Source organism: Etheostoma spectabile, chromosome 17 (genome assembly GCF_008692095.1).
Source record: "Etheostoma spectabile isolate EspeVRDwgs_2016 chromosome 17, UIUC_Espe_1.0, whole genome shotgun sequence".
Classification (NCBI taxonomy): domain Eukaryota; kingdom Metazoa; phylum Chordata; class Actinopteri; order Perciformes; family Percidae; genus Etheostoma; species Etheostoma spectabile.
In genome coordinates, this window is record NC_045749.1 from 6,216,049 (window position 1) to 6,239,679 (window position 23,631).

General features: G+C 39.8%; 3 protein-coding genes across 5 annotated transcripts in view; 1 reads left to right on the forward strand and 2 right to left on the reverse strand.

Moving 5' to 3' along the window:
* The window catches only part of ppp4r3b (protein phosphatase 4, regulatory subunit 3B), an 11,030-nt gene extending 5,063 nt beyond the window's left edge, over positions 1-5,967 (forward strand). The window contains exons 8-16 of one of the 2 annotated variants that reach the window (XM_032541342.1): positions 1,193-1,324; positions 1,509-1,611; positions 1,708-1,749; positions 2,204-2,362; positions 2,472-2,641; positions 2,755-2,894; positions 3,023-3,171; positions 3,239-3,393; positions 3,512-5,967. In XM_032541342.1, the coding sequence (XP_032397233.1) occupies positions 1,193-1,324; positions 1,509-1,611; positions 1,708-1,749; positions 2,204-2,362; positions 2,472-2,641; positions 2,755-2,894; positions 3,023-3,171; positions 3,239-3,393; positions 3,512-3,619 (1,158 nt within the window). In that variant the 3' untranslated portion in view covers positions 3,620-5,967. The remainder of the gene's footprint in view (positions 1-1,192; positions 1,325-1,508; positions 1,612-1,707; positions 1,750-2,203; positions 2,363-2,471; positions 2,642-2,754; positions 2,895-3,022; positions 3,172-3,238; positions 3,394-3,511) is intronic. The other variant, XM_032541343.1, reaches the window with a different exon arrangement.
* Positions 5,968-7,167: 1,200 nt separating this feature from the next.
* On the reverse strand, positions 7,168-19,175 carry cfap36 (cilia and flagella associated protein 36; the record flags this gene model as incomplete). Its single annotated transcript, XM_032541345.1, is given in 12 exon segments — positions 7,168-8,273; positions 8,817-8,948; positions 9,417-9,566; positions 10,944-11,122; positions 11,408-11,513; positions 12,443-12,532; positions 12,749-12,908; positions 14,811-14,898; positions 14,999-15,113; positions 17,854-17,955; positions 18,071-18,135; positions 18,608-19,175. Coding segments are annotated over 12 exon segments (1,377 nt in total). The 3' UTR covers positions 7,168-8,189.
* Positions 19,176-19,893: 718 nt separating this feature from the next.
* Positions 19,894-23,631, reverse strand: part of LOC116705282 (inactive phospholipase D5) — a 49,854-nt gene continuing 46,116 nt past the window's right edge. For both annotated transcript variants that reach the window (XM_032541346.1, XM_032541347.1), the window contains exons 9-10: positions 23,466-23,556; positions 19,894-23,220 (exon numbers count right to left, since the gene is read on the reverse strand). In XM_032541346.1, the coding sequence (XP_032397237.1) occupies positions 22,670-23,220; positions 23,466-23,556 (642 nt within the window). In that variant the 3' untranslated portion in view covers positions 19,894-22,669. The remainder of the gene's footprint in view (positions 23,221-23,465; positions 23,557-23,631) is intronic.

Below are 23,631 nucleotides of genomic sequence, written 5' to 3' on the forward strand. Positions count from 1 at the left end.
TCCATTGACAAGTGTTAACTTCCTTGAAGGCAGGTACTCTGTTGAAGTTCAAAACTTTTGGATCTGCCCAGAGCCACTCTGATAGCCTGGCTCCATCCTCCTGATAGGACCAGGCTAACAAGATGGGAGATGACAACAACTATCGGCTTAGCATTGCTAACACTAGCCTTATCTAACCCCTCCACTAATAACTGTGCAAGCTGGAAAATCTAACTATTCCCAGGAGGGTCACAACATCATGGCTACCAACAAAACATAGCTACGATTTTTCTTGTTTGGGCTTTAACTTCTCGATATTTAGCAACGTTAACACAACGGACCACATCTTTCTCCGTTGCCATTACGGAACTCACCAAAGGTTACCGAACCTCAACGTCAAAATTAAACCGTAGAAAACCCAAGAATATACTACAAACCCAGATGGAATACTGAAGAAAATTGAAAATTGCGCTTAAGTAAATAGGAGGTTAGAGTCAGGCTAGCATCAATGTAACTCCAAATAGAAAATGGGATTTTTTAATCCTTTGTGATTGAGAGCACTTTGCTCCAATCTATTAGCTATACAATGGAGTAAAATGTGGAGTGGCAGAGGAACAAATTAAACAATGGCTGCTGTTGATCTACTAGTTATTAATAAGGCCCTCTGTTGTTTTACTTCCACTTCTATACATGAAAGACGTGGAGCCTATATAGTTCAGGGAATCAGAAATATTTCTTTGAAATAAATTTCCCTTCAGTAGGGTTACAAGGAAAACAAACCGGGCGCGTAAGTGGGTCACAAAGCAACTCTCTCTCTCTCTTTGTGTCTCTCTCTGTGTCTCTGTCTCTGTGTGTGTGAAGTCAAGAAAGCCAAAATCACCATGACCTTAGGTGCTTGATTTTGAAATATTTTAAGTATTTGGATGCACTGTGGTACCTGCCTGGCTTTACACATATGATCACGTCTCGCGTAACAAACGGGAGATGCAGAAATCGCTGCAGCGCACGGACGCTACGCGCCCAGTATAAACTGGCAGATTGGATAACATGGGCGCCGACATAAAAAAAGCTGCTATACGCTACACCTGTGCCTGGTGTGTTTTAGCTGTTAGGGTGGCTTTACTGTGTCATGCAAAGTTGTTAACTTTACCTCAAATATGCTTCATTTTGATTGCATTTTCTACTGTTTGTGTGTGATTTCTTTTGTTTACAGGATGTTCTGCTGATAAATGTTGTAATCAAGCAGATGATTTGTGACTCTGACCCAGAGTTGGGAGGGGCTGTCCAGCTGATGGGTCTACTCAGGACGCTCATTGATCCTGAGAACATGCTGGCTTCCACCAATGTAAGCAGAACCAACACACACGAGTCCGGCGATACAATTACATTTTAATGGACGGGGTCATAGTTTACATTATATTCCAAAAAACATGTTGCCCCCAAACACTTGCTGGTAAAAATGTTGCTTTGTCCAACACTAAAACATCAGCAGCACTTATCAAATCTTCTTGTCATTTGTTTCCTTTTAGAAAACTGAGAAGACAGAATTTCTGAGTTTCTTCTACAAGTACTGCATGCATGTCCTTACTGCTCCTCTGCTGGCCAACACTGCACATGACAAAAACTCCAAAGGTGAGCTGGGGACAGGGTCCACACATAAACTCAGTGTTTCAAACTAGAATATAAACAGGGCTTTTGACTGATTTATTCAATGTCATTGCCTTTCAGATCTGCAGGAGGGGTCAACAAAGATTAACCCCGTCTGTCCAGGTGGGTGTGATGTAACTCAACATCAACCATAACCTGGCCAAAAGTGAAAAACCTGGTCAGAGTTTACTGAAAATGATTAATCTTGAATCATAGTTGTAGTAACATTATATTTTAATTTTTTGTTAATGAAGTTTAATTCACCTGCACCCACCAGAAAAGGGTGAAATGAATGACCATGTACCTCTTTATAACTGATCAAAGGTCCCACGACATGGTGCTCTTTGGATGCTTTTATATACCCTTATTGGTCCTCCAATACCATATCTGAAATCTCCTTCACAAAATTCAGCCGTGGTTTAGAATTACAGCCACTATAGCCAGTCCCACAATGAGCTTTCCTTAGTATGTGCCATTTCTGAGTCTGCAGCTTTTTTTTGTGGGGGGGGGGGGGTCTGCAGCTTAATGGGAATTTAAAAAATGTTTTTGCTTATTGGCTTTGTTTTATTTTGTGTAGACAACTTCCAGACAGCTCAGCTGCTGGCATTGATCTTGGAGCTGTTGACCTTCTGTGTGGAGCACCACACCTATCACATCAAGACCTACATCATGAACAAAGACCTGCTCAGGAGAGTGCTGGTGCTCATGAACTCAAAGCACACCTTTCTGGCTCTTTGTAAGTTCCTGTGTGTGTGTATATATATATATATATATATACACACAACAACTTTTATCTGTGGGTCTCAGCTTATTTTTTCTTTCTAATTTTTTTTTTTTTTCCCAAGGTGCCCTGCGTTTCATGCGAAGGATCATTGGTCTGAAGGATGAGTACTACAACCGCTACATCATCAAAGGGAACCTATTTGAGCCTGTCATTAATGCCCTGCTGGACAACGGCACCCGATACAACCTCCTCAACTCAGCCATCATAGAACTCTTTGAGTTCATTAAAGTGGTGTGTAGACACAAATCAAACCATACTGAAAAGTGTTCATTAGTACAGGGTATGTGCATGTGGCACTATTAGTGGATTGCTCTGCGATTTTCCACCACTTCTTCTCTTTACAGGAGGACATCAAATCTCTCATAGCTCACATTGTGGATAACTTCTACAAAGCACTTGAATCCATTGAGTATGTCCAGACCTTCAAGGGCCTTAAAGGTCGGTACGAGCAAGAAAAAGACAGGCAGAGTCAGAGACTCAACAGGTCAGTAGACTGATTGGACACAAAGTCAAATCAGTGCAGTAATCTTTTCTTAGCGATGGCATGATGCTTTTTTCCATCCCATTATTCTGTAGATAACTGTAGTTAGTGACGTAAGTGTTCCCCTGTAGATATCGAAGAGACGCACGGTCGTTGGACGAGGATGAGGAGTTGTGGTTCAATGATGACGATGAGGACGATGATGGAGAGGCTGTGGAGAAGAGCCGAATGGAGGATGACTTCTCTGACAGCTACGGCAAGTACATGGAAGCCAAAAAAGGTAAGCTGCTCAGGCATTGCAGTATGTTTCCTAGTTTGAAACAGCCTAAATGTTTTAATATTTACAGTCTCTGGTTTCGCAGGAGCTGCCAACGGAGCTAATGGTGCCAACAATAACGGGAAAGCTGCGGCAATCCCAGCTGCCTCACCAGTCGTCACTCCAAACAACAGTCCAACTTCCTCTGTCAAAAGCGTTGCTCTTCCTGCCACACCTGTAGTGAAGGTAAAGAAGCTGACAAATGAGAACTGATCATAATGGACAGAACCTGCAGAAATCAGTGTTAAGAAACCATAGTGATTTAAAATAAATATTTCATATTGCCTTATTCTGTTTCTCTTAGACTGCTCTGGTTGGTTTGGTGGACTACCCTGATGACGAGGATGAAGAAGAGGAAGACGAGGAGGAGGAAGAGCAATCTCCAAGGAAGCGGCCTCGTCTGAGCTCTTAAGGCGAATTGTTCTCCGTTTGGTCGTAGCGGACTGACACTGAGTCCCTCCCTCCTCTGGTCGTCTCATTGGTCCTTGGCCTGCCTGTGCCACCTGTCAGTCTCACTGATGAGACAGGCAAAGACGAGCTTCCACCTCACCCAGTCCCTCCTGCCGCCTGCTCGTCTTTTTCCCTCAGTGGCAGGAGATGGAGAGCTTCTCTTCTGGAAAGAAAGACAAATCAGTCTGTTCCTTCAGCCTGTTGATTTTACCTCTCCTCTAGGAGATCCCAAATCTCCTTTCTTCCTTCTGAGGAGAAACTCAAAGACCATTTGCAAACTCATCCCTCCCTCTTTCATAACGCTCTCCTGCTCTCCCAGTTCTGACCTCCTCCTGAACAGCTTTCTTCTCATCCACCATCCTACGTACTGACCTGAGAGGCTGCGATAGAAGTAACATTCACAAGGCGGTTCCTACCTCTGCTCTGTTGCTATAGCAACGGTGGTAAGGAAGCTGCGGTACTGCAGCAGCTCCACAGGAACCCTCTCATGTCCTCATTTACACTCTCCTTTCCATCCTTCTCGAACCCGAACCAATGAGCTCCCGAGCCAGAAGAAGCCAGAACGCAGCCAGACAGTGTATGAGCTGTTCAGCAGGCCAGTCAGGCTAGCAGGACTAGCCGTCATAGTTATAGAAAGCTTGACTGGCTGAAGCAGTGCTGCCCTGCCACAGGACTGTTCAATTTTGTCGGGGATAGAGTGATCGATGAGACAAGAGTGATCACAAATGTCAAAATGTACCAAGAACAAAAACTCAGCAGTAGGCTTAGATCCAGAGGAGCAGGACTCAAACCTACAAAAGCCATGGCGTCAGTCTGGCCAAGGCACACACAAAACACACATCGTCTCGCACACAGGACTGCGTTAGCCAGAAATCCTGTATTTCATGAATTTGTTAAAGTACTGTACAGATGTTTTTTTTTCTTTCTTTTTAATCATTTTTCCCTGATCTGATTTTAAAGGGGAGAGAGATACCTACCTACCTGTGTATTTTTTGTTGTTGCACAAAAGGTTGGGTCACTGTTCACCCTTTCAGTCCAGTTCATTTGACTCAATGTAAAATGCAAAGAGGTTGCAAATGCTGGTTTTAAAAAAATAACGTATTAAAACTGCAGTAAAGTCATTTTTGCAGCCAACATTTTGAGGATGTCTGGAGTTTTGTATTGTAGTGAATTTCAGAATTTAGTGGCGTCATTATGATGTACACATAGCCCAGTTTTTGTTTTAACTGGGTGAAAAACCTGATTTATTGGTGTGCTTAGACTAGATTTAGTGCACACTCTTGTTCAGGAGATTCAAGTCTTGGCAGCCTTCTCTCAGACAGATCACAGGTTCAGAGTTCTATTAGCATCAGAAACAAAGCTACCCACTTTGTGCACTGTAACACAACATCTCACGTGTTTTACTGAATGAAGAATGATTTTAATAAGGGGCTTGAGGTGCTGAGGGCTTTTATCCCAATTTCAAGGTCCGGAACGTTCAATGCCAGTTGATCCAGGTCTTTGGCCTGTGAAATAAAACAACTCTGCAGACCGAAAATAAGTTGAAGGGGGAAAAAAATTAAAGTTTTGTTATAGTTTAATTCAAGCTCCATGATTTGGATGAGCAGTTTTTATTAAAAGATGATTTAACCCCAGAGTTGACGCAGTGAAGTTTTAGAATCAAACCAAGAAAATTAGGTGGAGTATTTCTGATCCAACACACAGGTTTGACAACGTCAGAATGCAGTGAGACATTTTATTGTCGGGATGAAACTTTTCTCGTGCTGTATCAACTCTCCTGGTCTCACCACAAGCACACTGAGAGGCGCACGAAGGAAATCAAAATTAGCTAGAAAATGCCAGATCACACAGACTTCAGTCTGGAACGTGTTGAGTCATGAGCAGCTGGGTAGGAGCACAGGTAAAAGTATTGCCAATACACTTTTCAGGCGTTAAGCAGTAAATGAGCAGCGAGTTGTCTTTCGTCCTGTCTGTTAGCGTCACCCAACATTATGACTGTTTTTGCTCCCTCTTGATGAATTTGTAACAAGTGCATTTACTACCACTACACATTCTTAACATTTGTATGAATTTATTTGATAAGTTTTGAAATTAAATGTGACCCTGACATTGAACCTGTGAATCTAGCTTTGTTTTAAGAATTTACAGATTTGGCAATCAGAGCTACACAATTTCTAATTGATTCTGAATTACTTTTGTATTACTTTTGAATCAATAGTAGTTTTGAAATGGTTTTGTACCAAGAAAAGTATTCATGCACAGTATTCTGTAAGATGAGAACATATAGTTATTAATACCATGTGGTTCTAAAAAAACACCAAAGCCCCTTTTTCCGGATTAAAACAGAAGATCAGTCCACGATCAGCTACCTACCAACAATGTACATATGAACTGACTGCAGTTTTTATACACACAAAGTCTGAGGTCAAGCTTGTTTCTATAAAATGTGATTTATTAGTTGTTTTTTTTTTCGATTGCTAGAAAACAGCGGGCATAACTGAAGCCTCATGTGCAAAACTCTAACTACAGTCTGCACGGCAGCAGTTCATACGGACCAAACTGGTTCCTTTTTTATGGTTTGAACACAGTTTTCAAATCTCTACACACTTATCCCATGACTTATCCACAACACTGGATTTACAGCACTTTGTTCAGATGCTAACACACTGCTGTCACAACTGTTAACCACACATTCAAAACAGAATAGATTTCAGTCTGGTGCCTATCAACACTGCTGATTGCAATTTAAGCTCAAAGCCTAAGCAGGTGTGTTTTAGACTAGTTAGTGAACAAAAATGGTATTTATATAGAATAAAACCCAAAAAGCTTTTTTTTTGTATACAAAGAGAAAAGGTAAAAGAGCAACAATACCAAAATGTCCAGGTAAGATGTCTGAGGTTACATACACAGCTATAAAAAAAAAAGTGAAGAACACGATCTTTACTATTAGAAAAACTGCGTTCTTACTGTTTCAGAAAGTAATGGAGGTAAAAGCAATAAAAACACCACACTCATTAGTATTGAGAGATGATGCAGACTTCTGTGATGAAGAGAACTTGCTGGTGAGAGGAAGGACTAGTCACACTATTCTTTGTTACTGTTATGTAACTTTAGTAGAGGCAAAATACTATATTGAAGCAAACTGCTGATTTTCCTTTCTTCTTGTTTACCTTATTTAAAAGATTTGGTATATTATAAAATCTATATATTTGCTTTAAAGAAAATATTAAGTAGTGTAAAGTCACTCAAAGTATTTTCTGTATTGGTGTTTGATGCTAGTGTTTTTCCTGTGTGTTCTGAGTGACTGTGTGTAATCTAGATGACGATTGTTCATAGCGTTTGGCTGCACTGAGCCTGTTCTGAGACCTGTGTTAAGAGTTGTGTTGCTTGGAATGAGTTTTGCAGGAGATGTGGACTGTTTAGCTCAGGTGCCTGTTGGTAGTGAAAACTGTAGTTTAAGTTTTGCACATGTTCCAGTTCCAGTTGTGCGCACTGTTTAGCAATCGAAAAAAATGGCATACATGAAATACTGCATTCCTCGTAAAAAGCAACACACTGTTCTCTTGGCCTCTTCACGTCCACGGCAGCGTGTTCATCTCGACAACTTCCACAGGGCTTACAGACTCGGGTCAGCTGCTACAGTGTTCTCAGCTTTATGATGCAGCAGCTGACTCTTCCCTCTGTGCTACCACTACTACTACTACTACTACTGCTACTACTACTCCTCCTCCTCCTCCTCCTCTTGTGCTAGCTAATGTTACCTTCACCTCAACATGAAACTCCCCATTATGTATCTCACCAGTATTAACCCTAAACTAACTGATAATTCAGTGACATTAGCTATCATTGAGTGAGTGTTTCCTCACATTTATTAACTTTAGTTTCACTTGTCTACAGAGAAACAAACCCAGGGATATGTCCAAAATCACTCCTCCAGTCAATAAATGGTTTACACTAGTGTTATTGGCAGAGTATTGAGTACAACAATAGTTATGAGTGTTACATAATAAATATTTACAGTATCAATAGTGAAGCACTAATACACAGGCTGTGAACACATTTTTCATTCCAATGTGGGATTTTGTGAGTGCACCCTGTGTCAAATAAGGAGTGTTTTGGACACAGCCCAGATGTGTCTAGTGATGTAAAGTAAAAGCTATTTGAGTTTTCCGCTCAAGGTTAGTAACACTGGCAGCATATTGCCTGCCTACTGTGTGCTTTTCTAAACTTGCTCAATCAAACAGATGCTATATGAGCGGAGACTGCCAAAATACTGGTACATCCAAAAATATAAAAGAAGCTTTACCTTCCTCTTCACACAGCAAGGAAAAGAACTTTGAAGAAGGAAGATCTCTGACATTTTGTGATTCTTTGGAAAACCTCTGATCTGTGTTACGCAAAGCGAATTATCTGCCTGAAGGAGGCAGTGTAAAGGAAGCCATGTTTGATTAACGGAATAAACTGATATTATTATAAATAATAATAATAATAATAATAATAATAATAATAATATTGCAGTTTGTGGGGGAGGGTTATTTCTTGATCACTTCCTCTTTCAGCTTGTCAGCTAGATGCTTTCTCTTCTGTAGCTTCTTCTTCTCCTCAGCAGATATCTCCTGTGTAAAGAGACCAGAGCAGGCAGGAGGGTTAAAAACAAGATAGAAAAGAAAACAATCACCACCAGTGGCTTAAGAAAGGGAGTGAAAAAGCAGAGGGAAAGACTATTTAAATACAACCAAGCACACATGTATCACCTAGAAAACTAAACGAAAGCAGCGGGTATCATGTGATAATTATGGCACATGTATTTTCAGGGTTTTCAAAGTGGTTTCAAATAATACAATAGTTATATAGCTTTACAAAATCTAAAAGGGACATGTTGATAAACTCTTAGCCTCCACAATGAAAATGAGATCTTGTTCTCTTCACTTTGTGGAGTAAAAAAGCTCAGATGGTCTGTTCGCTTCAGTTGGTTCCTTTTCTGTGCTAGAGGGATGGAGACAGGGGACTTTCAGTAGGTTTGTGTCAGACAGAGTATGACAGAGACGGAAGAAAGGACTCCACTACACTCCACTACATTACTACACAGCAAAGCCCTAAGCAACATACTAGGCATGACTACATGTGTTCACATCAGGCAGAGGCAGCTGATGGGTCACCTTCTGTTTGGAGGAGTTAGCAGAGTGTTGTGTTGGAGGAAGAGGAGCAGGAGGAAGAGAAGGAGAAGGAGGAGGGGTACAGGCCCCATTCCTCTGGGACTGCCCCACTGGCTCCTGACAAGCCAGGCCAGGCTAGATACAGGCAGAGGGAAATGAACAACACAAACCCAGAAGGATAATTTGAGGACAAAGAAATCATGAGAAAAAAAATGGGGGTTACAGAAAGTCAGGGGAAATAAAGTAGAATGTAGTTTTGAAATAAAAAAAAATAAAAAAACCTAAAATGTTAAGTATGGATATGAAGTCTAAATTATAAGGCCCTGAAACAATTTCTGAGAGACACAACTCAAAGCCAGTGTTACCCCGAAATTATCTGTAGTCTGTTTACAACATTTATTAATAACTCTGGCACTAATGTGCCAATATGAGGAAATAAATAGTTAAATACTTCTTACATAGAGTAAATGTTATCAGGCCTGCATAATAAAACAACTGTTACTCATCAAGCCATGTTCTTCAGTACAAGTACATGGTTGATCCTGACCTCTGACCTCTTTGTGAAAGGAGGCTAAGGTAGGACAGGAACAGGGCTGTACTCACCGGGGGGGCGGTGGTGGTGGGTGCCTCTTCTGGTGTGGTCACCTGCTTGGGTTTCTGCTGTTCTTTTTTCAATGCATGCAGCTTGTCTCGCTGCTGACGCAGATATGCCGCTCTCTGCTGGAGCTGCTCCTGCTGAGACACTGACAACTCCTGGAGGGTGGAGAGATGAAACAGGATCAGTACATCAGTACAACTCCAGAAAACGATATGAATTTTGCACATTAACTCTTTTCCAACAATTACAGGTATCCAGCAGGGACGTCACTAGGATTTAAAGACAGGGAGTATTTGTATTGTATTTGTATTTGTAACTTGCGTTTGCAAAATCTTGGCACTCACATCTTTTGTTATTGTATTATGGTCGTGATACACCAACATGATCCATCCCTCTCTCTATAAGTTGTCAAAAGAATTCTATTTAATTACATTTATTACTGTAACTGTGCAGTGGATTGGTTCAATCAGGGTGTCATTTCGCTGTGTAGTTTGGCTTGCATACAGTATAATCCAAGAACCAGAACTGTAAGGCCTACATTGAGGCAACATCTACATATGTATTTAATTTATCACAGCCAATGAATGCAGAAAGTTAAGGTCAGAATATAGCTGGCATATATAATAAATATAATGAAATAATTTAGTTTAGGCTGTGCCTTAGTGCCTAGACCTGCCAACAAATGCTTATAGTTAGAAGAAAACCAAAAGCCCCACATTTCCTTCCACCTATAGACCAAAACTGACCTCAATCACGCCGGCTCCCTCAGATTCAACTGCCCTGCCAATCTCCTGCTCTTTCTCTCTGCTAAAATGTCTTCGAATATCCATCTGCTCAATGAATTGAAGGATAAACCGGTACAATGGCATTAACAATGACCCAATGACATTTAGTTTTCAGTGACAACAACCTTCTATGGGGATTGAGATAGAATGTATTATGGAGATAGACTATATTATTGGTAGTGCTGTCAAACTATTAAAATATTTAATCGTGATAATCACATTAATGTCATAGTTAACTCGCAATTAATCACACATTTTCATCTATTTTAAATGTTCCTTGATTTCTTTTTGTCCCATCATTATTTCTCATTTTAATGCTCTTCAACATGGAAAAGTAGATCGGCCTCATATGTGCTAATGTTTTCTTATTGAAAACAACATTGGCATTTTGCCTAGTCTAGTGTTCCATTTCACACGTAACATTCTCACTTGGGGCAAATAATCTCTCACACAATGCAACACTGTCCATTGCAGAATCTTCGATTCGCTCGTCCACATACCATTACCAGCTGACAGTTGTAAAATAGAATGGAAATGGACACACTACACACCGACACACCGACACACACACACACAGATGAATTGTGAAGGAAGATTGATTCACCGTAGTTAGTGACACAGAGTGAAGAAAAAACATGAAACAGTCAGACACATTCAGAAGTTTCTTCAGCTGAATCTGGTTATGATAGAATTAAATATCTGTCATCACAACTGTGTTTAATGAAACCAGGGCAAGGAAAGACTTACAGTATATGGCTTAGAGAAGCCAGCCTCCCTGTGTGCCTCCTCCAGCCATGTCTCGGCTGCAGTCTGACTGCTGCCCTGCTCCTTGGTACCGGGACTCAGGCTGATGGAGGGTTCGCTGGACTTTACTGGTGCTCTCACTGCTGGAAGGACTTTGGATTCCACACCGTTACTGCCACAATCTGCACACGCATATTCAAAATTAATTTGGTATCTTGCAGCTACTCAGTAGCAGTACTCATTAGTGCTACAATAGAGCATAAAACTCTGAATTACTCTGAAAAACAAAAAAATGTTTGCTACTAGCTACAAAGGATCTCAATCTACGGAGAAAAACAACATTTTTTTTTGCAGATAAATTCAAAGTTAGAAGTCGATGAGAGATTATCGTCTACAAAGACAACAAACAACTGAAGAGGTGGTGGGGAGTTTTAATAAGAATAAAAAGATAAGTTCTTCGGAGATACCTGGTGTGGGCTTAGACGTGGAGTTGCTCTTAGCTGCACTTTTCTTATCCCCACCTCCAGGGGCAGCCGTCTTGCTCTCGTGATTTTTGGCAGGTCTGCTGTTTCCCTGGAGGGAGGGACCCAAACAAATGAATACATGTTTAACGTATAATGCATGTTATTAATACAGACGACACAAACACTGCATCAAATTATTGCAACATGCTATTGCAGCTCCAACACCACATACAGTCCTCTGATTGTGGACTTGTAGGCACAAGTGTGTCATACAGAAACTGTCACAGAAACATTTTAAACTGTCACATTACTTTAGATTCTACAGTAATGTGACGGACTGGATACTGTTACATTATTGTAGACACACTGCTGAACTGCTGGACACTGAAAAAGATAAACCACATATTCCAATTGACCTGATAATCGTTCTCTTATTTTGCTGGTAACTGACTAAGCAGGCACTTAACTTACTGACAGTAAAGCTCTGATTGGTACCGAACTGGTCTGAGTCAGTGTGTGCACAAAAATGGCCTCTAAATATCTAAAAACAATGTTTCACATCAAATTGTTAATAATATCTATAATGCAAGAAACATTTCCCAGTCATCCTGCAGTCAGCGAATGTCTATGATATTACACACGCAACCTAATTCACATGCTTCAAAACTACAAAGCCTTTACATAGCCTCCCTACTACGCAGGCTAGCAAACAGAAAAGTTACTATCTTCCCCTTCAGGATGCACTAATACTTCGGTTTTGAATATCATGCCAATACCCGTGTACCATACAGTACATTTTGATATCAGAGAAAATCACTTATGTTTACCTGTTAAAGAGCTGGCCAAATATCTGACAACAGGAACTTTATTTTCTACCCAATTCACATGTATTCTGTTTTACCTTTACTTACCCTTTAACACTGTTAGCTTTCACAGATACGGTTAAAATGGCATTAATGCATCCTCAGACTTAGCAATAGGCTGTGGCATATTATAAGGCCACTAATTAAAATATTTCTACATGTATGGTTCAGTTACCAGATTAAATTCAGTAGTAGTGTTTCCGTTCACTAGTGGGGCGTGGTGACCATTACTGCAGCTGCTGTCACCTTTCCCCTCAGCTTTGGCCTTAACATGGAAAAAACAACACATTGGAGACGGTGTCTCGTTATAAAAGAGAGATCGGTCTTTAAGAGGAAAGGGGATGTTGGCTATAACCACTAAGAATTGGCATTACCAGGCACTGCACGTCTAAACTTTGAGATCGAAGTCCAACAAAGGTAACACAGTGATGCTGCTGGTCTTACTGGTCTAATTTGGCTCATACAGCTCACAATGTCTTACTTTGGCAGTGTTGCTTTGCTGACTCGGAGCAGAGGTGGTATTCTGGGCTTCACTGCTTTTTGCCATTGGCTTATCAAAGCAGCCGCTGGAGGTGGAGCCAACCTCTTTTTCTAATAGCAGCCTCCTGGCAATTCCCTCATCATACTCCTCTTTTGACTTTCTGAAGACAAAGTAGCAGGAGAGAAAAATAAATATTAGATTTGATTGGAATTCCCCCTATGCATAAATTAGCACAAGCAGAAGTACTTTCTTTTGCAAAGCCTGAAATGCCTTAACTGGTCCTGCTATAAACAATTGAAGAGCCCACTTGGACGGTTTTTTAGAGTGTGTTTAGAAGCCCAGTTGTGATAACAGTTTAGTTAATCTACAGTTAAGCAGGTTCTACTGATTATTTACAACACCCTCCCCAACTACAACTAAGGGGCCATCTTTAAAAAGGGGCCTGGAAACTCACTTATTCCAACTGGCTTTCCACAGCTCAGCCAACTAGCCCAGGCTCCTATCCAATTTTTTGCATTCTTTATGATCTTTCATCCTGTTACGTAAAAGCGACTTTGAGTACCTAAAAAAGCCCTATATAAATGCGTTATTATTATTATTTAACCTTTGGCAAATGGCCGAAATGGACTAGAAACTAGAATAAGACAGCAACGTCAAGGATTTCCCACGGATAATAGCTATGCCCCAGCTTGCTCACAGGCATCACCGGGGCACCACACACAGATCCTTTAATTTGATTTCTTTAAACAACTTAAATTGCCTTAGAGGAAACTTGCGCAAAGCATTAACCAGTAGGTGTGCAAATAAAGAGATGGTTTATTATTTAATTTTTCAAAGAAAAGCTGTGTTTTATGAGACTGATAACACAATTAAACAAATTTTATCAATTAATTTTTTTTGTCACAAGGTACACTTCCTCACTAAGGATCTTCTGTCAGCGCATGACGTTTTCACCCAAACTGTAAAGAAAATTATAGAATGATAGTCAACTTGCATACGTTAAGACTTGCTGGAGAATCAGTTGCAGAAAAGCATTATATTGGCAGTATGTGTTGTCAGGAAATGTATCCCAGAAGACAATAAGAAAACGTGAAAAGGAAAATGTATTGGAGTAAAATTGTTTATATCTTGGGAGTGTCTGAAGTCTCTCCAATTTGGTTTTCAGATCATAGTGACATTAACTGAAACGAGTGGTGATAGAAGGGAGGAAATGGAGAATATTGCAGCTCTGATAAGCAGTTAAGGTACCCTGGTAAGACAAAGTGGTTAAACATACTATTTCTCTCAGTTGCTTGTTTAGTGTCAATCCCTCCAACCTAAATTAGCTTGACCCTAAGGAGCTTAACTGCAGCTCCATTAGACTCAGTGTGTTCTACTTGGCCAGGCTGCTACTAGCAAAATCCCATTAAAGAGCAGGGCCACGAGCTTCTAGACGCCAGGACACATACAGGCAATGGATGGATGCATGGAGAAAATGTGAAAATATCAGTAACAGTAAAATGTTGAAAAAAATATATTTAATCACATGATGACTGACTTAATTAGTAAGTAAAAAATAACCCACACATCTTCTGACCTAAAGTGTAAGATGTTTTACAAAATGCTTTTATTTTTTATATTTCAGTGAAACACAAATCAATTCAATTTAGTGTGATAGTTTGTTGCATGTGCAATAACATAAATATATATATGTGAGCTTCACAAAAAGTTGAGGATTGAAACATTGTTAATGAGTGCAATCTTACACAGCTGATTTTTGTGCTATCAGAATTAAGAGAGTAAAAGGTCAAGCCACATGAGGAAAAGATCATGTTATGGATAGCAATCATCATTGCTATCCATAATATCACAACTCCACTATTCAGTAACCATATTATTTCTTTGATTCTACCTTTGTATCTATTGTTCATGCACACTCATAATCAACTTTGCTGGAAGTGAGATCAGGTCAGGATATCTAAGAAGTTAAACTCCTTGTTTCAATTGCCAAATTTCATTGTGGTTCCCATGCAAGAGAGAGAGAGAGAGAGAGAAAGAGTGAGTGAGTGTACAGCTGACTTACCTGAGAACTTCCTGTAGGATTTTCATCTCTTGATCCTGCAACTCCGTCATTACGTCCGCACCATCAGTCAGGCACTCTGGGAGGACCCCTACACACACAGCAGCCATATTACTTGCAGCTAAATCAGTACTGTTTTCCTGTTTGTGAGTGTGTGTTTGGGTGTACGTATGTGTGTTAATTCAGCCTACCGTTCCTTTCTTTAATGACCCTGAGGGCTTGAAGCTGTAGCTCCATGTTCTTTTGGACCATCATTGAGCGAAATATCTGGAAGTCATCTGTAGCGAGAACTGGCTGGAACACTGACTGAAAAACAAAAACAACAACCACATAGAGCATGTAAAATCACTGTGCCCACAGTAATTATAATGAATGGATGGCATTCCAACAAGTTAGAGTGTCTGTGAGAACTTTAGGTTTACACAGCTATATACCCCCAGTACATTTGAGTGCTGATACACTCTAAACATGATGTGTCTTTTTGATGCCAGTTATCATTCTGTCAGCTAAAGAACAGTTTATTTACATGTTAGATATTGTTTGGGTATGAAACTTATTTAGAAGGCTAAACATTACTCTTGCATAGCAACACTTCTACATTGTCAAGATCACTGAGATCTAAAGAATATTTCACAGAAAACAATCAAGATATTTGAAAACCTTTGGCAGTCGTTGACTGGATATGAACTTTAAAACAACAATCCGCTTGGTTTAGCTTCAGTATTTCAAACATGTTTCTTTCATTCTTTTTAAAAACAATGCTCTGACCAAATTTAGTGATATAAACTTTCCAGAAAAAGGTGTCTGTTATTATTAGATTATCTAACCCGAAACAATAAAATATATATAAATAAAATATCAATAATAATAGTTCCTATAGTCTTGAACTGTATATCAGGACAGTATGTACGCTAACAGAGGTACTTAGGCCTAATCTTCACATTAGCTTCCTGTCTAAATTCAAAAGTCTCTCCCCCACTAGGCTAATGCTAGGTAAATCTTTCTGACTAACCTTAAATCAATTGTCAACAACTGAAAGTCAAGACCTCTCAGTGTGGATGCTTTTTCAGTGAGGATATAGTGCCATGTGCTCACGTTAGTCATAACAAATTTACTGAGTTATGCAATAAAACTGTCTGAGATAAAGATTATAAATTAAAAGGAGCCCAAGCTTTAATCTTATTTTTTTTTTAGCTTTTTTCCCTTCAGAATTAACTAAGGTATTATGTTTAGAATTAATAAAGGTATTATGTTTAGGCCTAGTCGAATTCACTATCCAGGACACAAAGGTGAAATAATCTACGATAAAGTTAAACCCGAAAAGCAACTAAAAAGTATCATGCGTTGATTCTACAAACTACAAAAAATTTAACAATAATAATAATAATAATAATTTATACTTTATTAATCCCACAGGGTCATCTGTTTTTAGAATACACATTACAGATGTCAGAGATTATCACAGATATCAGAGTGAGGGGGCTGTATCTGTCAATAGACAGGCCGACTCTGAGCAGTTGGGGGTTCGGTGCCGTGCTCATGAGCACTGCCGAGGTGCTGGCACCTCTCCAGCAACCCGTCCACCACCATATTTTGGTATGTATGGGGACTTGAATCAGTGACCCTCCTATTCTGGGGCGGCTGTGGCTCAGTGGTAGAGCCGTCGCCTGCCAATTGGAAGGTTGGTGGTTCCTGCAGTTCCATACCGCAGTGTCCTTGGGCAAGACACTGAACCCCGAGTTCCCCCCGATGCGGTCCATCGGAGTGTAAATGTGTGTGAGAGTTTGTCTTATTATAAGTTAACCTTCTACGGCAGCCTTGCCCACAGTTTATGATTGTGTGTGAATGGTGAATGGTTCCTGTACTATGTAAAAGCGCTTTGAGTAGTCGTTAAGACTTGAAAAGCACTATATAGTTCTATAGAAGAACTTTACATTTAAATTTATTCCCAACCCCCTACAGACTGAGCTACTGCCACCCCATTCACTATTTATCTCAGTGGTAATTAATGAGATCCAAGTCTTCTGAGGATTGCGGTGAAATCCAGATCTGCATCTGTGCCAATCTGGCACAGCCATATTATACCTGTTGATCAGTGCCAAGGGAAATCTAACAATACACTTTAAAAAAAAAAATGTTGAAACTGTAACTTATATAATCTTAAAATGTGTATTTATATAGGGTTAAAACTTCCCGTTATTTGGAAAGTTGTTGTCTCAAACAGCTAGGGCAAACAGTTACAACTTTTTACACACAGACACAATACAGACACACTTACATTCAAAACATGACTTGTATCCATATCAACTTTATGTGATCAAAGTGTATTTTTTGGTTGCACCATTAAAATGTATATGCTTGGCCATGCTTTTTACACTAGATACACAGGAGCATAGACACACACAAACAAACATGAAAGGTGACAACAGCAATACAGGAGTACGTCATGTCAAGTTTTAGGTAACGTTATGAAAACATGAGATTCTTGATGTACCAAGGTACAGGCAAAGGATTAATAACTTTTGATGAAAATCTGTTGCTTGGAATTGACCCGTCATCACATTTGCATAGCTATGGTGGAGGTATGCACGCTTAGTGTAATGTACATTTAGGACACTGTTTGGGTAACACACTTCAGCCTGACAAAGTCATGGCACTGAAATAGGACAGATCCAAACATCCAGATGTCTCGATTCAATCCTCAACGATCCGATATTCTCTATACAAAGTTAAAATATTTTGTATCGTCCAAAGAATCAATTAAGTATTGTATCGTGATAAAATGTGTGATTTACCCCCCCCAGTTGTAGATCATATTACAAACTGAATTCTCATTTTGCTGATTCAACAGGAAAACACAAATCTGCCATGGAGGAGACTAGCTATGTTTGGCACCAAGTACAAAGTAGTATAACTGGGGGGTTGTGTAAGCAAATCCCATCCTTGAATCTTGATTCAGGTTAACCGGGAGGCTGACCGCAGGCTGACCGGCAGGCTGACAGTGGTGTGCGAACAGGCAGCTTAACTTACCTGCAGCTTAACTTACCTGCAGTGTTTTGGATTTGGCAAAAGGAGAGGTGCATGCATCCAGAAACTGCTGCTCGTTGATGCCAACGTCCTGCATGTAATTCTCCAACAGCTTCTCCACCTTAAAAAGCAAAGCAGCTTACATCAGTCCAGTTTGATGAGTCAACAATGTAAAACCACTAATGAGTAATGTTGATGAAGAAGTTTGAGACATGTGGACCAAAGACTGTACTCACCAAGTTCTTATACTGCTGGTGGATCTCTGTGTATGATAACTTATTTTCATCTTCGTCATCAAAAACTAAGAAAAGGCCAGATGAATATTATACATAAATGTAGTTTATTTAACTTTTATACTGTGCCCATAGGAGCCTTTTGAAAAACCTAAACTGTATTTATTTACCTAGCTAGCTATGTATGTTTAATAACGTTAATTGCCCATAGTAAGTTAACGCTAATATAGCTACATGGTCACTTAGCTAGCCAGCTAACAGATTTCTACTTTGCTAGCTATGTTCCCTACGTTAACCTTTACTGAGTTCTAACGTATCTTTATCGACTCCTGTTTCCTTTGTTGTTTTATGTCAAGGCAAATGTTTCAAAAGTCTGATAAACTCACAAAAATGCGTGTATTAAGTGCTGAGTTATCAAAAGTACAAATAACGCTATGTCAACAAAAACATAGCTAAGCTAGCTAGTTGAGCCACCGCGCTAACAGTGCACACCTCCAGGGAAGCTTTATGTCCGAGACTGAACGGATAACCTGTTTTTACCTGTGCATTTGTTTTCCATAAAATCCGTGACAGGAATGACCCATTCAGGACTTCCCAGGTAGCCAACGATGCTTTCTACAACCCATTCACTGTCATCCTCAGCCATGTTGGCTGCCGCTGGGTAACAACCACACCACCAGCACAGCGATGTTCGTCAGGTCGGCGTGTCCAGCTCCACTAACGGTACACCGCGAATATACACAATCCAAACAGGTGGAAAAAGACATCTGGTTTATTGTCCTTCATTAACGCTTTGCCATTGAGCGTCACAGTGGCTGTTTCCCCACTCTTGACGGGATGGGACGGGACGGTCTCCGGAAAGAAAAGCGCACTCATGAATTTGCAGCCCACAGTAGTGACGCCTAATCGGTTGCTAAGGTAACCGTTACGTAAGTCCCCTGCTTTTTGAGCCCGGACGAGTACCAGCAGGCACAGGTAGGCAGGCCTATGGATGCTGCTGTCTGTCCATTTCATTTTATTTCTCCATTTTCACTTTATTTCATAACACCTTTTCTTGTGTGTATCAGCTATATGCAGTCCAATGGTGGAATGTAATTAAGTACATTTACTCAAACACTGTACGAGGCCAAATCGTGGTAGGCCTACTGCATTTTATTTGAGCCTATTTGTATTGTCTACTTTATTCTTTCTTTCTATTACATCTCAGAGGCAAATAGTGTAGCCTACTCTCTACTCCACTGCATTTATCTGACAGCTTTAGTTATTCTACAGATTAGAATTGTGTAGGCTACATCTTCCTGTCCAATGAAAACCATGTATCTCCAAATTTGGTGATTTTGAATTGGATTTTTGTTTCCTTTCTGATAAATTGAAGGATTAAGTGTTCCTTTGTGGGCTGAGGAAATGCTTTGGCACCACTGGGCATGAGTTACAATTGGCATACCACAATAGATAAAATGTTGGCTGTAAATGTTTGTATCCTGTATTGTATTATTTGATTCAAATGCAACATGTTAGATGTGTTTGCTGCTTTAACCTTAGAGTGAATTGGGTTCGGTAGAATCAGGTAAACATTATTCTGTCTGCAATCAGAGAAGATGCTTCTCTGGAAACCTGAATACTCCTCTGTTTAGCCAAAGGCCTGTCCATTCAGGCTACATAGGGCCTGACTGACAGTGATGTACTGAGGATTAACTTCTAATGTAAGCCACCCTCTGCTTTAATTAACAGCCTTTGTGTTGAGGAAACACAAGTCACTTATACTTTAGCACACATATACACAACAACCCCCCCCCCCACACACACACACACACACACACAAAAGCTAAGAGTACTCATTTTTTTATTAAGAGTAAAAACATAGCAGTCATATAATTCAGTAGTGTGCATTAACAAGAGTAATCAATAAATATACATTCCTTCTGTATTTTTTTTTAAAGGTATACGCTTTCATTGTTATCATTATCTCTAGAAAGGTTCATAGCTACTGTGAACAGTTCATAAAGGCAGGGCATGCAAGCAGCAGTCATGCCGAAACAGTTCAATAGAATAAAGGTAGGCGACATTAAAACACTTTTACAGTGAGCATTTAAATAGTAGCAGTGCTTCCGTCTGTTCAACTTTGCAGCTACCTCAAACCCATCTACCCTTCTGACTTCAGGAAAACAGTAATTTTCACAGAGGATTCAGTGAACATTGCTCAAGATTACTATAGGAATGGAGAGACGGACAGGTGACACAGAAACATTCCTAATGCGTTTACTTGGATTATGTAATTTGCATGTAGCAGATTGTAAACTGTTGCTGATTAAAGGTGTAGTCCTGGTCCCCACTAACTGGAAAATAGTCACTGTTTTGAATTATCAAAATAGTTAAAGAACAACTAAACACAAGGCTTTGGGTACAGCGTACATTAGCAACATTCCTGCCCCCAATGTAACAATCATAGATAATAGCAGCATGAAGTACTGAGTCTGACCAGCTGTCAGCTTACAAGCAATACAGTAAGCTGAAGTGGTGCTTCACATGAAAACATGTGGACATTATTATTTAGATAAAGTTCTATACACTCTGTGTGGAGAAACGGTTCTACAAATTAAATAGATGATTGTGTTCTTCATATTGTTGATTGTGTGCTTCATATATAATATTTCACAAAAGATTCAGTTTTTGGATGACTTAATGCTTGTGTCTTGCGCAAACAGAGACTGGTTAGGGCACATACAGCATAAGATAAAGTCGTTTTTTGTTTGATGCATGTTAAAATTAAACATGGAACTGTTATTACATTATTTTGATTTATATTTGAATACTATAAACGTCATACATTACTGTGCGAAAAATATAGTATCACCATATCATATGATAGCATTTCACTTCAAATGTTTGCAGTAAAAACCACTAACAGTCCCATGTTGCTGCCTTTTATACATTTGATAAGAATTGGCACATAAACGGTAGATTTGAACAAACATGTATTCTTCATCAAGACTGATTTAAAAAACAACAACTATCATGTCAATTTGCAAGTGTGAAAAGAAATATTCTTTCTCAAGACATCCTCTAGATGGCAGGAGTTATCCATTATGACCAGAATACAATTGTCAAGCGCTGTGTGTCAATATCTGTTATGACTCACTGCAAGACCGGTCTAAGTCTGTTTTGTGGCTTGATTTGACCTGTATTACAAAAAAAAAGCAGGCACAAATACAGAAACAGAATACCATCAAATGGTATCCACCAAAAATCAAGTGATATATAATTTTAGTACACATGACTGCCTGATTCTTTATGGTTACAGCTAAACCTTCTATGCATTCTCACCACAAATTTAGTTTTCTGGCAGAAATAATGTGTGCAATTATTCTTCCTGCTCAGTAAACTCAGAGAAAGCACTCATTGAGACCCTGGGAATTGGTGATGAAGACATCACTATGTGCCTTTCTCTGGAAATGTTTTTGTGTTTTCTTGATTTATGGCCTGGAAGTTAAAATTATCCTACATTATAAACTTACAGCAAATAGTGTGTAAAGGTCTTAAACCGACATGCAATCATTCAAAATGCAAAGGAATGTTTATTATTTAGCTTTTAGTCAAAAGTAAATTAATTGCTCTTTACTAGCAATCACATCTATTTAGCTCCACACAGTAAAGATAATATATATTCAGTCACAGGCATGCCATTACAGGAAACAGTGTCCTTGAGGTTAAACTGCTGCAACTGCAACTGTCAAGCTCTGTTAAAAATTCATTGTATTGATTTGACAGCAGAGACCCTCTGGCCCCTTCTTCTAAGTGAACTGCTCCTTTTGTCCAATAAAACACAACATAGCATTTGTAAGAATACTTTACATCTTAGATATTGAGATTAAAACATTGTGGACATGATTTGATCAGCTCCTGAACTGTGGGTCAGCACTCTAAATTAGTCATGTGGTTGTTTCTATTGCAGGACTAATGGCAATGTTATTGTTATTGTGTTCTTGTGAGTGGAAATTAAATTGCAATTTTGACTTTACACAACATGTAAAGTAAAGCTATGTTGTAAGTCTTCCGCTACTTTGGAGTGCATCTTTAATGATAAATGTTGCTAGTGTAGCTACATGTGCTGCTCTGCTTTCCATCTCTGCATAGGCATGCAGGCGTGAGTTCTCCCTTTTAAAGGGTGATCAATTATGACAAACATCTAAAGTGACACAATAATAAGGCAATCAATAAGATTGCAAGATTTTGTTAGTTTGACAAGATCTCAACAAGGAGAGAAAAAAAACTTACATTAGTAGTAAGGTTGTAAGTTATTATTACAGTGTATAAATCGATGTTGCTTCCAAATCAAAATGTTTTGGTTTCATTCCTAAAAAAAATCCATCAAAAGTGCCAGGCTGCAGTGGAGCGTTCACTTTCCTTCCTGAGTTCTTCCATGAACACGATCAAGTACCAGGTAATTTATTCAAACCAGTTATTACTTAAATCTTAAAAGTTTTTGTTTTCTTCAAAATGGCATCAACAAGATGCTACAAAGACCCAGTTTGTTAAGTCCATTGCTACTGAAAGAGAGTAGTTCTCATCATTCAGTGAAAGCAAACACATCAAGCTCTGTGGTCACAGGGACCTGTTAAAGAGCTCTCGGCTGCCGCTGCTCTCAGCTGACAGACTGGATGGTTCCTTTGGATTGTCATCGTAATTACCTTTGATTTCTACCTGTCTGTTATCAAGGTGACTCATTTCGACTCGTCCCCTCTCTTGGTAACTGTCTATAATTGGCACCAGTCCATTGGCCTTGCCTTGGCGACTAACTTTGCTTAGTCTGTCATCAGTGTACTTGGTTTTAACTGCCTTCTGTCCATCATCCTTGTGATTGTGTCTCATTGGTACAGGTTTGATATCGTGCTGGCCTGGTCTCATAATCACTGGTCCATTGTCTAAGTGGTTAGTTTTGAATGGCACCAGCCTTTTGATCTGGGGCTTGTTGCAGACAGGGATCTTATTGGCCTGCAGGGAGCGGGTGTAACGTGAAAACCAGTCCCTCTCGAATGCAGCCCGTAGCTGCTCCACCACTGTGGAGTTCCTCTCCTCGATGCCCTCTGGCTGACTGATCACGAGTCCTGCTCCTGCATTAAAGCTAAACTCATTCCCCACCCAGTCAAGGTTACCTGCAGGACACCAAGGAAGAAACAAATAAGTGACCACAATAAGTCACCAACACCATGCCAAGATGACCAACAATCATTAAACATTGTCAATGGGTAAAGCTTGCCTGGCTCTTTCTAAACTTCAAAAACGTGACTACCAGCTGCTCTAACATTGTTTCTTATTTGATTAATCCGTACACAAACTAAAATAAAATAATTTGCAGTAGAGATCTGCATGACTCATAAAGTCTAGTCAATGAGCTTACCTAAATAAATGGATCTGTCTGTCACCATAAACCTGTTGTGGTTTATTCCCTGGAGACTGCCATCCCTCTGGACTCTGCCGTTGAAAATCTTCTACACCCACTCACGCACGCACACGTACACACACACACACACACACACACATACACACACACACACACACACACA